Source organism: Gymnogyps californianus, chromosome 10 (assembly GCF_018139145.2).
Source record: "Gymnogyps californianus isolate 813 chromosome 10, ASM1813914v2, whole genome shotgun sequence".
Classification (NCBI taxonomy): Eukaryota; Metazoa; Chordata; class Aves; order Accipitriformes; family Cathartidae; genus Gymnogyps; species Gymnogyps californianus.
In genome coordinates this window covers 29,584,088-29,600,417 of record NC_059480.1, presented here as the reverse complement: position 1 = coordinate 29,600,417, position 16,330 = coordinate 29,584,088, and the positions used below count along the sequence as shown (strand labels likewise).

The 16,330-nt window shown below is 52.1% G+C and overlaps 1 protein-coding gene and 1 long non-coding RNA gene across 2 annotated transcripts; one reads left to right on the top strand and one right to left on the bottom strand.

Annotated features, from left to right (window-relative positions):
• The first annotated feature begins 74 nt into the window (after positions 1-74).
• On the top strand, positions 75-3,019 carry LOC127020103 (uncharacterized). The gene is made up of 3 exons (XR_007767010.1): positions 75-199; positions 947-1,029; positions 2,159-3,019. It is a non-coding gene; the product is annotated as an uncharacterized LOC127020103 (long non-coding RNA).
• A 1,952-nt stretch (positions 3,020-4,971) lies between these two features.
• Positions 4,972-16,001, bottom strand: MINDY4B (MINDY family member 4B). Its single transcript, XM_050902686.1, has 12 exons — positions 15,892-16,001; positions 15,609-15,636; positions 12,502-12,621; positions 10,554-10,645; positions 9,606-9,771; positions 9,091-9,156; positions 8,491-8,561; positions 7,570-7,642; positions 7,191-7,234; positions 7,083-7,134; positions 6,780-6,960; positions 4,972-5,114 (listed from the first exon to the last, which is right to left on the bottom strand). Exons 1-12 carry the CDS (start codon positions 15,999-16,001, stop codon positions 4,972-4,974), a joined length of 1,146 nt encoding a protein of 381 aa, XP_050758643.1.
• Between the last annotated feature and the right edge of the window lie 329 nt (positions 16,002-16,330).

The following is a 16,330-nucleotide window of genomic DNA, read 5'->3' as shown; positions in this document are numbered from 1 at the left end:
CGTTTTCATTCCCCAAGTGAAAGAAGTTTGGGGAAAAAATGTGATACTTTAAACATCTTCTGTTTCAGTAACACTGGAGAGGCGAAGATGCCAAAGTCTCAGGACAGAAATCTTCCACAATCCCTTTCCTATTACAGCAAGATTGAGGAATAAAGACGAGTGTTTGCTTGTGGGCGGTGGAGTCATCGTTAGAAAAGGGGTAGGTGTATATCGGCTTATTGTCCAGTATTCCCCTGGCCCCTGTGATGCCATGGCTCTCCTCGCTCTGGGCGCAGACGCGATTCTCCCCTCTGTCGTACGCAGCCCTGCCCGGTGCCCCTGTGTAGCGTGTCCAGTCGGGGTGACCGGCAACGGGCCCCCTCACACAAGGTTATTTCCCCTGCCAGCAAAATGGGTGAGTTTTTCTCACGTACGTTATTTTCCCAAGCGTTCTCCTTGCAGTTTGGCTCCGAGGCTGCTTGTCCTCAAACAAGCAATACTTTCTTCCGAGATACCCGCAGTGAGCGTTTTTAACGCTGCGCTGGAGTGGTGTTGGTATCAGAGGTCCATCGGGATCTGCAGCTCTGTGACTCATCCTTGACTCCCGGCCTCGCGGAATTTTCAATTAAGGCAACTATCTGCACTCAACTTCCATTAAAAAGGAGGTGCCTTATTAGCCGAAGTCTGATTTTTTTTCTGATGTTTGTAAAGTTCCATTAGACCTTGCAAGATGGCACAGGCCAAGAAATGAGAAAAAATCCTTTTGTATACAGTTCTCCTGACAGAGTGTTTTACAGGTTGTTTTCCTTTGCTGTTTTGAGGGATCATTCAATAATGCACCGTGCATTTGGGTGTAATGAAAAGGCCTTGCACTTCATAAGGTGCAAATTAACAGGATCATAGGGTGGACCTCCCCGGGAAAGCACAAATGGGAATGAGCACCCGGATTCTTGCTGTATTTTTATAGGAACCAAGCACTGCACTGAATGAAGCCTATGACAGCCGTCTCTCCACGAGCCCTAGAAGTTAGACGGCACTAAGGAAAGATTGGTGAGTTACACCGAGTAGTTTAAAAAAAACCCCACGCTCTCAAAGAATGACAGTATTTTGGCATCTGGGAATAAAATTATGCTTAAAATCTTCACCAATGGCTTACCAAACCGGTTCCAATTAAAACTGAATTCATAACAGAAAGCCAAACTCTTGATAACTAACTGCTGGGAAAAAAAAAGTTTAATAGATTCAGACGTGGTATAATTGAGATGTTTGTACCATTTTCTCTAGAAATCATATGGCCATACAATATATAGACTGAAAAAGGCTACCGAGTTATTAAGATTTTGAGAAATTTCCCTCTATCTATAGGTTATATAACCTTATCTATAGGTTATATCAAAACAAAACAGAGAACGTGGGTTGTAAAAGCTGTTGAGAAACTCTGCCATAGGCATATGAGTGTGTCTTTTGAGATGAGAGAATCGAAGTTAATAGGCCCTGAGATTCTAGTCTCCATCCTTGAGTGCTGAGTCCTTTCCCCCCCTGATCCCATGGCCTGGTGTGAAAACAAGGCCAGAATAGTCCTGTGGTCTTGGAGAAGAGCTCTTACTTGATTTGTGGTTTATTATATATTCTGTGGTATAGGGAAGAGGAAAAATAAGAACCTTTTCACAAACAGACTGGCATGGTGTGGATGTTTATACAAATAAAATGTGTTTTTTCTGTGCTTTCAGTAATACAGGGTAATTTAAAAATATGTTATTTTAAGAGATATATAATTATTTTTTTAAATGTCAGAATGTGACTATCCCACTTCTTTTTAGCAGCCCCAAAGACTCCTCTTAAATAAACAATGTACAAAATAGTTCTTAGGAGGTTGGTGTCTGGTTTAAAGATACTCTGAATAGAGTCCATTTCTTCTGCTCGGGATAAATGGGAAAGCACAAGCCAGACTCTGAGCTGGTCGAGTAAGTGCCGGAAAGGTTTGAGGCTGCCACTGGCTTCCCGGGTTATTGATCCTCCGCTAACAAAGACACCGGTCTCTGGAGATAACCGTAGCCTGGCTCCCTGCAACGCCGTAGGTTACCGTGTCTACGCCATAGGAATAAATTGTTGGCAGTAAAAACATGATTTGTAAAACAGTGGTAAATAGAGAAATGAGCTCTGCTTGTCTTCTCTGCAGCTTCAGAGCCCATCGCCTGTCGGTGGGAGGCAAGCGGCAGCGCCCAGCTGAGACTTACGGATGCTGACACGTCCACGCGGGGAAGAGCTGACACCTTCCCTACCTGCCAGGAAATTTGACGGAGAGTTTACCTCCGGAGGTAATGTGCGGCCTCAAAAGCCTTTTCATGCAGCTGATCCCGTTTCTTCCTTCTGTGCGGCTCCCTTGGAGGTAAAAACCTGCAGCTTGTCCACGAGCTACCAGAGACTCTGATACCTGTTTCCTCCTAGAGATCGACTCATGCGAGGTGCCAAAACGTGGCATGAGTTTCGTTTGTGTGTGTTGGGATTTGTTGCTTGCGTTCCTTGCCAGGTAGCCCCTGATCCCCCCAACTATTCCTGTATTTCAGGGCATGACAGCACACCTGAGTATCTGTGGGATGTGGGGGGGGTTTTGCAAGGTTTATTTGTCTTCTGCAATGAAATTTCCAGACTAGAACTGAAAATCTGTAGCTGTTGTCCCTGTCACGAGGACAGATCTTTCTGAGGTGGCGGAGCTGTGGGGGTTTTTCAGACAAGTTTGACTAATAGCCAGATTGTGTCATTACTGCTTCTTATTTTTAAAGCACCCATAAGCATGATGTTACCTCGCAGACATGAGCAAGGGCGTAGTTCTCACTGAGGGAAATTAGCAGCTTAAATTTAGCCCTGCACTGCACAAAGGTTCTAAAAAGACATGAAGATGTGGGGGCAGAAGGATGAAAGCCCGAGGGAGGCAGCGAGGGCATGTGTTCCTGCAGTCTGGTGCAGCATGGTTTCTCTTCCTTTTTCTGTCTTTAGCAATCAGACAGGCATTTGCTGCACCCGGTTTTGTGAGCGGGACAGGGAGCAGCGGGGTGTGGGTGAGCAGGGGCCGGGGTGGGAGCCGGGGGGGGTCTGGGGGCGATGGCGCAGCCGAAGGCACGGGGGACCCTGCTCCTGATGCCCCGTTCCCCGGCCTGCGCCGGTGGCTGGAGTCGCCGGTGTGGTCACGGCAGGGTGACGGGCTGGCGCAGACCCGGCAGCCCTGGGGCCCTGCTCTGCAGCGCGAGCGAGAGCCGGTGCAGGCAGGGCCAGACGCGCTGACCGTCCCCACGGCTCATCGGGAGCAAGAGGAAGGGCCGGCGCTGCCGCCTCGCCGTGGAAAACAGCTCTGGAAGGCTTGGCACCCTTTTATCTCTGTAGTAACCCATTTAGCTACTATATGGCATACGTAGCCTTGCAACCTACCACGTTGTGCTGGGTGAACGAGCTTCGTTTGCATTTACCGCACAATTTCATTCATTCATTATTAATTCATTATTTGCATAAGCACATGCTGGGTATTCCCCAGTTAAAATAAGTGCTGTCTGGCAGCGTCCCGTTGCAAGGCCCCTGCGGTAGCGCGGGCTCTTCTCCACCCTCTTGTTCCCGGCTCTGACGCGCAGCCGCCGCAGGCAGCCCTGGGTGCTGCTGGGTGGGCAGCGTGGCCTCCCTGGGCTGGCAGGAGGTTCTGGTGGGGTGGGGGCACAGGGTGCCCTCCTGCCTGCGGGCGGGCTGCCTGTCACCTGCCAGCACCCTCTGGCTCTGGCTTGTGCTGGCAGCTCTGCGGCCGGCACGGAGGGCTACCGTCTCGCCGATGTCCCCCGGGTTTTGGGTGCTCCCAGCCCTGCCCCAGGCCCTTCTGTGCGGTGCCCATGCCTGGGCGGCGGTGGCACGCCTGTCACGGTGTCACCGGGGCTGCGGGCGCCCGGGGACTGCAGCGCTTCGGCTGACCCACAGCTCTGCAGCGGGGATGCCACGCGCTCGGGGGAGCTCTGGATTCAGCGGAAATTGAAGAAGGGGGGCAATGAGAAGTGCAGATCCCACATTAGCTTGCTAACCAGCAGGCTCCTCGCCCCGGCTGGGCTGAATCTCAGGCTGGTTGTGACCACTTCTTTTTTTTTTTTTTGTAAAATTTAAATCATTTAAACCAAACTTCTGGGTCACTTGCAGAAAGGTTTATTGTTCTCAGTACAGTTGTCATTAGCAATACACATTTTGGTATGACTAATTGGTCTTTTTTGGGTGATGTCCATAAAAAAGGAAGTGGAAAGTGGTTAACGGGAGCGAGGAGCGATGCGCCCTGCCCGTGTTCGCCAAGCTGCCGCAGGGTGCCAGGACTTGGCCACGCTTGGAGTCAGTAAAATCGCTGAATTCACAGCAAGGAGCACCTCATGAGACTTTCTTTTGCCCTGGTCCCCATGTACGAGCTGTGCTTCCCGCTGGTGCACGGGATGCAGGGTAGCTCTGTGAGCCAACCTGGCCGGGGTCTGCGCTCGAGCTGTCGCTGAAGCAGGAGAGAGACCCGGTTGCAGAAGTCACAGCTGCAGAGAGCTGGGAGGAAACCTTACTCGTTGCAAACAGCTAAATTAGTTGCACGCACTGGGTTAAATAAATTAGATGCACACAGTATTGTCAACGCTTAATATTGATTTCACTTCCACTGCACTCTTAAGAGACACCTTGATTTCTTTAACATCTCTGCCTGGCATGGGAGGAAAGCAAATTGCCGCCCTCTTTCCTTTTGCTGCCAGCTGTCGTGGGAAGCAGAAGAACCTGCATCCTACCACCTGGAAAATGTGTGCAGTGAGGCACTGTCGCTAGCGACTGTTCCTCACTGGCGCAGGCTTTCACGGTGGGTGTAATGCCTTGCCGAACAGGGCGTCCGCTCAAGGCGCCAAAGGCTGTTTTTTTGGTGAAAGCGTTTTTTCTCCTCCAGACTGCAGTGTCTGGTGGAGTTGGCAGCGAGTGGGAGACTCAGAAGAGAGAGACTCCTCAGAAGAAGGGGTCCGTCCCGTTCCAGCTGACGGTTGCGCCCGCCCACTTGGTCCTGATTGCCATCTCCACGGACGGACGCCTCTTCCCTGGGCTGCTTGGCTCCCCACTTCGGTCCTCTTCCCAGGGATGCGAATGAGTGTCTGAAAGGGAAAGCGCAGTTAAAAAAAAAAAGTCTGAAAAACCCAACCCCCCTCAAAAAAGTTTTAGAAAAGGTTAAAAGCAGAACCGGCCGCATTGCTGCAGGTGTGCTGCCCACCCTGCCCCAGGAGGGAGCTCGGGGCAGCACTGACTCGGCCTCCCCGGGCCGGTGGGGGCTGCCCACCGCACTCTGCGGGCCCCCGCCTTGGGAAATTCAGGCGCTCTAAACGCAGCTCTCGACTCCTCGCAGGGTACGTTTGCATATTGTTTTTCTGAACAGATGCGCACATCCTTATCTGCGGCCGCGCTGCGTATCATGGCCGTGAATCTCGGTTCACCATTCTTTCCTGCAAATTTAGCCTTTAGTGTGGTGGTTTTGAGTTTCTTACTTTACTTTAAATGCCGTAGTGAAAGGAGAGCGAGGAAAAGGGGCTGGGCATTCAGAAAGTGAAGGTAAACGGTGCACAGTGGCACGGAGAAACAAGAAGCTTCCATCCTAAGCACGCAGCCCGGTTCGCAACCCATTTGTTGCTACAAGGAGCAACTTGTTGCTCCTCCTGGTGTGGATTTAAAACTTGAGAGGGAACATGAGGGCCGCGGTGGCACCTGGCTGCTGGGCAGGAAAATATCAACTTAAGTCTAAGTTAGATGCTGAAAATAGGCTGTTAACCCATGTGCATGCCAGCATCGCTGCATTAGAAATAGGTTTATTCAAAATTTTGAATGAATCATGAAATGATTCCGCTTCCTGTTGTATTTAAACTTTGCCCTTAGAGGAACGTTCTCTCCTGGGATTTGTCCCATGGGAGGGGTGGGTGTCTCTGGGTTTCCCTTCTCCTACTAGTTGTTCTAGGACACTGAGTCAGCAGGGCATTCATATTGGACTGATGGGGGCTTAATAGGAATGGAAGGTGAAACACGGTTTTAAACAGTACATCCGTACTGAGAAGAAGCCACATCTTGCATCTTGTATCCTGAAAAACTGTCACTTCTCCAACAAAAACTCTTTGGCCACATCTGGGAGTAGGGCAAAAAGTGGCGAAGCCCTGAGTGGCCCCCGTGCTGGGATGAGACCGTGGGCTCTGCGCCCGGGGAGGTGAGCCCGGTGGCCGTCCCCGCGGGTGGGACGGGCTCTGTCCCACTGGCGGCTCACCCGGTGCTTGCCCACCGGAGCCCCGCTCAGCCCCCCAGCGCTTGCCCACCGGAGCCCTGCTTAGCCCCCCTGGCACTGGGGAACAGCACGGCCTCGGCTTCACCCGGTGCTGAGCATCCCCCATGCCCAGGAACCAGATGTGGGCTGGGGGGGGGTGTCAGTGAGCCGGAGTTTAGGCAGGGACTCAGGAGTTACTACTTCTGTAGAAAATACTCCTATAGCTCTTCCCAGCAAGGGACCACCTGCTTGAGAGCGTTACCCCTTCCGAAATGGCCACCGTCCTTTCAGAGCCGGGTTTTTGTTTGTGTCTTTTTACACCGTTGTTTGGAGTAGGCTCCTCACATTCCGTGAAAGGTTAATATTATGTACAGTGTACGTATGTGTATATTAAATACAGAACACTGAATTGTATGTGTAAGTAGACCCACCTAGCTATGCACATACACATTTCTATGCGTGGTCTGTATGTGACATCCGTACCTCCTGCCCTCCCCCGGTAAGCTCGGGGGCATACCTATCGTTAGGTGGGCTGTTTTGGTCTGCTCCCGCTGCCCGTTGTAGAAGTACAGGTGGAAGACTCTCTCCGTTTTCCAGTCGGAGAGGAGCAGGCCGTCGGTGCCGAAGAGAACGCCGTGCCTCCCGGCGACGCTGCACAGCCAGACCGGCAGCCGGGGTGTCCGCAGCCTGGGGCACGCCTGGGGAGGAGAGCGGGGTGAAGCCTCGCCGTCGAATGCCGCCTTCGTCCCCGAAGCCTTGCCGCCTGGCGTGTGGACAGCAGGTACGGGCCTCCCGGCCGCGGGGCCCTGCCAGCTCTCACCTGCCGCTCCGCCTGCGCCCTGCCCCAGCGCAGGTAGCCCACCGGGCCCCGCCGCCGCCGTGCCTCGATGCCCCGCCGCCGGGCTCCGGCTCCTGGCCGCCGTCGAGCTCGTGCGGGCTCGCTCGGCCCGTTAGCAGGAGGCTGAGGACGGCCTGCGGGGAAACGGCCCACGGTCACGCCACGAGGCAGCGGAGCGAAAGCCCTTTGCGAAATGGCGGCTGGCGTCCCGCTCCCAGCTGTGCCGTGCCTGGCGTGAGCAGAGGAACGCCAGACTACCTGTGGCTTTGTTATTATTGTTACTGTTATTATTATCATCGTCGTCATCATCATCCGTTTTTTAAATGGACAGTCATGATGAAAATTTGCAAAATATTTTTCTATGCCTTATGCTTTTTTTTTTTCATTGGATTAACAAGTGGGAATTTTTTCCTAAATCAAATGTGGGAATAATAAAAAAAGAAAACTTGAGAAAGGAGACTAATCTTACCTGCGTACAGGTGATGTTTCCAAAACTGAATTTTAACAGAGGAGTTGCTGTGCAGTCTAAATCTTCTTGGACCCTGTACGACCAAGCACAAAGTGTTACGGTAGTGTCCGGATCAGTGCCTGGGGTGATCGTTGTACATCACTGTCTGATCAACAGGAATCGGGAAGAAATTCCATAGACTCATTTATTGCTCTTTGCTGTTGGCACAGCAGTGCTATCCCGACAGCAGGTTTATGCTCAGCTGGAGCTCTTGCACTTCAGATGTGTTCCTATTAGATTTCCCATTGCGGGTCAGATTCAAAGCCCCTGCAGACGGAGCCGGGATTTCCCTCGGTGCGATTACTGCTGAAAGGGCTCAGTTACACCCAGGCGTAGCCTGAACACAACTTTTTGAAGTAGTGGTGCAATTTTTTGCTAAGTAGCTATCATAACGTCACTTTAGTATGAAATACGTTTTATATTGGTGTAAATACGCCTCTGTACCTTTCTAAAGCATCTTTACCCAAATCTAACTACATTGGGTTTAGAAAGACCCTATCAGTTGCCTCTGCCAGCATAGTCACACTGGGCAGAATTCTTCTGTGTTTAAATAAACTTCTTCTGATTTTCCTGTTGAAATTTAGTTGACTGTGACAGTGGCTATTGCTGTCAGTGCGGTAGCTCCTGGTTTTATACAGTGCATTATTTTTGCTGTGTGTGCAAAGGGTTTCTCTCCTCGTGGCTGCCCCTCCTGCCTGCGCCTGGATACTCGGGGCATGCAATATCCGTATCCGTACAACACCACCAGCGGGTCCGCATCTGCCTCTTGGACAGTTGCTTCTCCACATTTGACTAAGAATGGACGTTTAAGTAAGACAAGGAAAAGACCGTTTCAGAAGATGTAACTAAACTAGAGGAAAATGTTCAAAAAATGGAACATACCTTTCAAGTGACCTAGAGAAAAGTAAACTGTATAAAAATAGGATCACTCCATGACTTCCTTCGCCTTTGAACTGGAAAGAGAAATAAGTAATCACAGGGGAGGAATTATGGCAGGTATATGATGTTTAATTAAAACAATTCCTCTGCTTTAATACAACCTTAGGTGCGTATGGTGAGCCAAATGAATAAGGTGTCATTCCGGGAAGATTTTGTAACTAATTTTGTTGAATAGGGTCAGGTAAAAAAAAGAAAGAAGAAACTTCCAGTTATTGGCTAAACTGGTTTTGTACACTTTTTTCCCAGATTTTTGCTAAAGTTGCAAGGAACCGTATTTTGTATTTGAGTAATGCACAAAAAATGCTGCCCCTGTTTACCCAGTGTTTGTGGACTGAGAGTGCTGACATCGGTGGGTGAAGTCCCGGGGATTTTAGTGGGAGCAGGATCACTTCCCGTAGGAAAGGTTAGAAATGATCCATGAACTAACTGTACGTTAACACGCTGAAGGTGATACTGTTGATCTCCGTAAGGTTCACTTTTGAATGGGGGATAAGATGTAAGCAAGCAACAAAACTCAGAATAAAGCAAATATCCCATACTTACACAATTTATATGGTCAAAGATGAACTCCTGAGCTGCTGCTTTCTCACAGAACTCAAACAGCTGGATCTGTCAGGCACGAGCATAGGGGAAGATGTTGTAAAGGAGACAGTAATTCTATTGAAAAGCTGAGCTTTTTAATCCAGTGTTTCCTTTAGACAAATGAAAGAATAATGCAAGAGTCTGCTCTGCCCCTTCCTAAACCGAGGTGTTCAGCTCTATACAAAGAGTTGGAGGAACAGCTTTACATTAACTGGTTTCTCCTTTTTGCGGGAGAAGAAAGATCAGCCTTTAATGAGAGGGAACAGCAGCCTCTGGACTCACCTGAAGCCTCTATGGGGAGGCAGAAGTGTCTTACAGGCTGCAGCTGGGACGTGCGTCTAAAGCGCTCACAGTTCATGGTGCATCACAAGTTAGGGAAGAGGTTTATGAGATTTCACGTTTCTTGCCTTTAAAAATTTCAGGCCACACGTGTCTTTAAAGAAAATCCTGTTTGCAGAAGGCGTTTTCGTACTCACCCTTTCCGTGAAGTTGTCGGCTTTGTAGTCTCCGCGTGGCGCGACGTGGACGGCCGCGGCGACGAGGCAGATCACGGCTCTCCCACCTCCTCCTGCTGCCCACAGGGTGTCTGCCAGGGCCGCGGCCAGCGCCTCCCCTTGCTCCTGCCGGCTTACCCGGCACAGCCTGCGGCGCAGGAGACAGGGGCAGGGAGGCGGGGGGCTGGGGGGGTCTGTGTCGAGGGTCTGTCCTCAGGGATGCTGAGAGCCCCCCAGCCCTGAGGCTGAATGTGAGTGTGACACGGGCCCCTTCCCAGCGCGGGCTGGATGGGACCCCAGGGGTCCTGCCCCGCCTCAGTTACCCGGGGTGGCTGTGAGGTCTGTGCAGCCACAACACGTGGGAACGCAAAGACCCGAGGGGATTTGTGGAGAAGGCAGCTGCCCGTCGAGCTGTGCCCATCGTCCTTGAAATTTCCACTTTTCGCTGGGCTGGTGGTGCGGCTGTGCTTCCCGTGCGCTGGGAGCGGTGTGTCTGCCGTGGGGGCTTTCATCCCGGCTGGGGCTGCCGCGTGGGTGTCCCCGGCACCGAGGGCTGAGCTCTGCCTTCCCCTTCCCAATGCCACCCACGGTGTGCTCGGCACCCGGGGCCGGCGTTGGCCGGCAGCCTGGCGAGCAGCCGTGCAGCGCCGACACTGCCCACGTGCTGCCGCAGGCTGTGACCGCGGCGCCAGGGAGTGGGACGAGGGAGCAAGCACCACCGTTACCAAAACAAATGTTTTGGTGGTGGGACAAAGCCTTGCCTGGGAGTCAGACAAGGCTTTTCTCCTGGGTGCAGATCCCCACCTGCAGCTGCAAGCCTGAACTTGGGTCTAGTTTGGTTAAACCTAGAGGCTGGTGATAGTCTGTCTTAGTCCAAATAATGTGAGGAAATAGTTTCCGTATGTCCCATGGGAGGGCTCAGCTTCTTACCTTTCCAGGTGAGTGTATTCTGTGTTTCTTACGAAGAGCAGGTATTTGATGATGTGTGCTTGTACAGCCATCAGAATGGCTCTTGTTCCCCCCTAGAAACAGAAAGACAACACTCCCCAGTGCCAAGGAGCCTGAACTAGCACGTGCTGCGTCCATCTCCTGGAACTCACAGCAGTCCCTGGCCAGTGTGAGCCATCCCGCTGTCAGTGTCGGGAGCCTAATTTTTCTTTTTCCCATGGGAATTCAGAAGCGCTGCTGACAACTCCTGAGACAAATGGAAAAGTAAATTGAAAAAGATCCTGTGTGCCTAAACCCAAGAAGCCTTTACGCAAGAAGAGACTCCAGGGCGGCCCCAGCTGTGTGCTCGTGGGGAGGGGAGGTCCTGGGCAGGGGTCCCTCCCTTGTGGCGCTGCAGCCGCAGGGAAGGGCTCCGAGCTCCGGGTACCACGTATGCCTAGAAGCACCATGGCTTATTTGTCCTCTCCGCCAGCCTCGCAGCAAGGGGACCGGGGTCTCGAGACAGCGTGGGGCTGACGTGGGGCCGTGCACAAGGGTGACCATGCCTGCTCCCCGCCGTGCTGGCTGCACACGTCAGGGCTGTCGTCCTCTCTGCAGTCGCAGAGCCTCTGAACTCAGAGAGTTTCACCTGCATTTGTAAAAAGCATTTTAGCGTCCTGGTGGGTTAAGGGTATTTGCAATTTTAAGTGTGTATCTTGGTCTTCTGCTTTTTGGGGGGCAGTATTAAATAAGGAAGAAGAAGACCTCCCTCTTTCAGTGAATGAAAATGTAGGTAAATTCACCTATTTGATTTCCAGGTGGGGCAGTAAGAAGTAGGTAACTAATTTCCCCAAAAAACCAGGCAAGCACCACTTATTTGTGCCCACCTACAACAACCTGCTGCTTCTCTCTTGAGCCTTCACCTCGGAAGCATTTAATACTGTGGTATTTAAAGTTAGTGTCTGCAGCGTGCTGCTGGACCAGGACAGTTCACCCCGCTTCCAGACACGTTTCAGCATCTCCCCTGCGAGGGCAGCTGGAGCTTTGCTCAGGGCAGCTGCGGAGCGTGGCCACGGTTGGAAGCCCCCGCAACCTGCCCTGGGGAGAAAGCTCAGCCGGGCAGGCCTGCAGAGCGCGAGGTGCAAGTGTGGGGTGCAGGCATGGGGTGCAGGGGTGCAGAGCACAGGGTGCAGGCGTGCAGAGCGCGAGGTGCAAGCGTGGGGTGCAGGCATGCAGAGAGCAGGGTGCAGGCGTGCAGAACATGGGGTGCATGCATTTGTGCAGGCATGCAGAGTGTGGGGTGCAGGCATGGGGTGCAGAGCTCAAGGTGCAGGCGTGCAGAGCGCGGGGTGCAGGCATGGGGTGCAGAGCTCAAGGTGCAGGGGTGCAGAGCGCGAGGTGCAAGCATGGGGTGCAGGCGTGCAGAGCACGAGGTGCAAGCATGGGGTGCAGGCGTGCAGAGCATGGGGTGCAGGCGTACAGAGCACAGGGTGCAGGCGTGGGGTGCAGGTGTGCAGAGCGCAGGGTGCAGGCTTGCAGAGCGTGGGGTGGAGGCGTGCAGAGCGTAGGGTACAGGCGTGGGGTGCAGGCGTGCAGAGCATGGGGTACAAGCATGGGGTGCAGGCGTGCAGAGCATGGGGTACAGGCGTGCAGAGCATGGGGTGCAGGCGTGCAGAGCATGGGGTGCAGGCATACAGAGTGCAGGGTGCAGGCGTGGGGTGCAGGTGTGCAGAGCGCAGGGTGCAGGCTTGCAGAGCGTGGGGTGGAGGCGTGCAGAGCATAGGGTACAGGCGTGGGGTGCAGGCGTGCAGTGCATGGGGTACAAGCGTGGGGTGCAGGCGTGCGGGGTACAGGCGTGTGCACTGCTGAGGCACCCAGCGCTGGCTGCCAGCTCCCGTGAGTGGCTGAGACACTGAGGAGACAGTGCCAGCCGCTGCGCTGAAACATTTACCTTTTCTGCCTCCAAAGCATAGGCAAGGTCAGAGTACGGCTCGCGAAACCTGAAGTACGCTTTTGCCCATTCACAGGTGAAGACGTGGAACACGTTTCCAAATAGCAGCTTTCGCAGCCCCTGCGGAGAAGGAGAAAGACGGGCTGGGTTCAGCTCCCTTCATGTCCCGGCGTCATGGAGGATCTTTAACGTCAGAGGGGCCTCGGGATACAGGTTCAGTGTGTGTGCTCACAGCCAGAGCAGTGTAAAATCGTCTTCTGAGAATCAGGCCCCATAATTTCAAAGCGAAGGTGATGTTTGTGGTTAATTCAGCGACTTACTTCACTCAGCATTCAACCACTCCTGTGAAGTACAGTTGCAGTGTGTAAATAATTTGCATTTGGATACGCTACACCTTTCGGGGGAAGACCTGGGCAAGGCGCTCGCTGACATCAGCGGCACCTCTGGGGACAGAACTAAACACCGATGTTTGCCCCTGCAAACCCCCCATAAAGCGCCGGTGCGGCAGCGGCCGGAGCGGCGCGGCGCAGCGCAGCGCTGGTGGGAGGCAGAGGAGGGTTCATCTGTGCCCTCCCGCTCCGGGGGCAGGCACGGCCGTTGCTGCGCATGTCCCGTGTCCAGGACCCATCCTGGCACGCACAGCCAGCTTTTGGGTTGGCAGCTGAATTAAAAGAGAAAGCCCCAAAAAATCACGTGGCTTCCGCCTAAAATAGATATGCTTGCAATCTCTAACTATACAGATGAGTTTCGTTTATGGTAACTTTTAACGCCGGCGCATTGCTAGGTGGGCAGGCGGGTGCTGTTCACCAGGGCGGCTGCGGGGGGTGATGGCCCCGGCTGCCCCGCTCCCTCTCTCGCTGGGTGGTGTGAGGGTCCTGCCCAGGCGTGGGTGCCCGGGGGGGTGAACCTGCCCCGCACCACCCCCAGCCTGTGGAGGCTGCCTCGGCCCGCCTGGAACATTTTTCCTAATTAATTTTAATTTTGGTGAATGATGTATTTGCTGAGCAAAGGAAACCAAACGGACATCGTGGCTCTTCCTGTTAAAAATTGCTTGCCTCCGATGTGGGTGATTTGTGCAAGTGGGTCATGAACTGGAGCAGACGGATACGTGTGCAGCTGACAGTAAGCATGGTTGTGTATCTAGATCTTTTCAGGACAGGACCTTTTTGGATGTGTGTTCAGTAGCGCAGCCCTGGCCAGGCTTTCACCTCCGGTATTAAGCCCTTGAGCTTTTCATTGAGTTTGTGCTGAAGTGGCAGGGGACTGGTCTGGTGCGGGAGGTACGGGCAGCAAGGCCGGCACTGGAGACCGTTCTGCCATCACCTGCAGAACCCCCCGAGCTTCTGGCGAAGGCTCTTCACACGGGCAGGGGCAGCAGGCACCCGTCATCAGTGCGCTCAAAACCAGGTATTTGGGTGAGAGTAGAAATATGTTATGGATCTCCTGAACTTCTGCCTCCTGTTCTGAGGCTATTTGCTGGGAGAGCACCGAAGAGTGGGGAAACATTATGCTTTGTCATTTGACCTATTATCTAATGAGAATTATAGTATATCAGTTTTAAGGTTGTGTTGCAACCATGTTCTTTAAAAGTCTCATAAATAAATCATTACGATCATATCCTTCTGTTACAGTTAACAGCAGGCTGCAGCCTTCGGCCCAGCAATACGCTGAGCTTCCCGTAACGCCAGGTAAGGTTCCCCGAGTCTCCTTCTTTTAACGAGATTAAATTACAGCTCATGCTTAATTCAGCAGGCCTGCTCACCATTGCCATTTCCAAGGAGATGGGCCGGCCGCCCGTGTCTGGAGGGACCAGGAGGGGTTTGGGGACAGCGGAGGGGGGGTGAGGCGGCTGCGGCCCCGGGGGCTCTCCGGCTCCAGGTGGTCCATCGCCAGCGCTGCCCTGGCCTCGCTGGACGGAGAGAGGAGCAGATGGTGCATCATCCCACGGCTGCTGCCTCGCCTGCGCCGAAAGGTACCCCCCCGCCCGCCCCAGTATTCCCAGTGAGGTGGGCGCAATGACCCCGTGATGAGCTTACAGAGGGGCAGGGGAGGCAGGGTGCATGCTGTCCTGGTTTAACCCCAGCCGGCAGCTAAGCGCCACGCAGCTGCTCCCTCACTGCCCCCCTGCTCCCAGTGGTAAACTAAAGTAAAATATAATACTAACAATAATAATAATAATGAAATATGATAATAATAATAATAGTAATAAAAAGGAATATAACAAGACGAAAAAAGAAGAGGGGAAAAAAAAAGAAAAAAAACCCAGTGATGCACAATGCCATTGCTCGCCACCCGCTGAGCGATGCCCCAGCAGCGATCCGCCCCTCCCGGCCAACTCCCCCCAGTTTATATACTGGGCATGACATTCCATGGTATGGAATACCCCTTTGGCTAGTTGGGGTCAGCTCTCCTGGCCGTGCTCCCTCCCAGCTTCTTGCACACCTGCTTGCTGGCAGAGCATGGGAAACTGAAAAAATCCTTGACTTAGGATAAACGCTACTTAGCAACAACTAAAACATCGGAGTGTTATCAACATCATTCTCACACTAAATCCAAAACACAGCACTGTGCCAGCTACTAAAAAGAAAGTTAATTCTGTCCCAGCCGAAACCAGGACACATGCTGTCAGGGAGCATTGGTGTGTTTGACTTCGAGCTTTTTTCAGTCGTTACGAATACATCCCTACAAGCTAATGATTGGAGTATAAAGTAATGTTGTGTTTGTCTGAATTACAGGGAATAAACTTCAGTGCTTTTCAACCAAAGGACACAGCAGGTTTTCCAAATACTTATATTTAAGAGATCTTAATTTGTTACATTTTTTGCCTGTGTTCTAAAATTGACCATGAAAACCGTTACTTTTAGACAGAAAGGTTATTTTATGTTGGACTACTCTGCCACTTTGATTTAGATGAGGAAGACATTCCTTTAAAATAGCTGAAGAAAATGCATGTTTCTTAAAGGAGGAGCATAAGAAATAAATCTCCATAAAACTGTCTGCTGTGCTGCATGTATAGATGTGTGATTTCCTCAGCACGCTAACCTGGTGGAACAGTCACAAAAACCACTAGACAAATACAAAATGTTACCTTTTAGAGAAACAGTTACCTGATGAGTTGTATTTCTGATTTCCAAACTGAAAAGGGAAATAAAATACAAATTAAAAAAAACCTACAGAGGCATTGCTAACGTATGACGAAACAGGAGACCAGCCAGAAAAGAACCCCCAAAGAAAGGAAGAGTAAAAGCTGTAGTATTTGCTTTACTGAGTACATGAAGACCTTCTTCCATGGTCACATAAGTATTGTAATAAAACATAACTTAAAAAATGATGTTAAAAAAGCACCTGGAATTAAAAACACGTGATAATGAAGCAGAATAAAAATCTTACCCATGGAAACTAAAAATTTCTCTCCATTTGTTTAGATCTGAAATTTTTCTGGCAATCTCCTCTAGCTCTGTCCGTGGCACGGTGTGCTCAGCCTCCTCCCTGTCACCCATCTGCAGCCGCCTGCACTCCAGGCGATGCTGCGGGATGCAGGCACTGGGACTGCTCGGGGAGCGGCTCCCCCAGACCCGCGCCTCTGCCAGGCACCCGAGTCCCCTCTGCCGGTCACCCCCCGGGGCTCACAGTCAGCTCCCACCGTCACACCGTGATTAAACTTTCATTAGAGCCGGTCATAGTCCGTGTTTTTCTGTTCGCTGTATAAGGAGCATGAATGTTTAATGCCAGACGCAGAGCTATGTAAAGCCGAGCGCAGGTACGTGTCTGCTCTGTGAGGGCTGGCGCCAGGCTGGGTGCAGGAGCAGGGGGTATTTTCCAGCTGCGG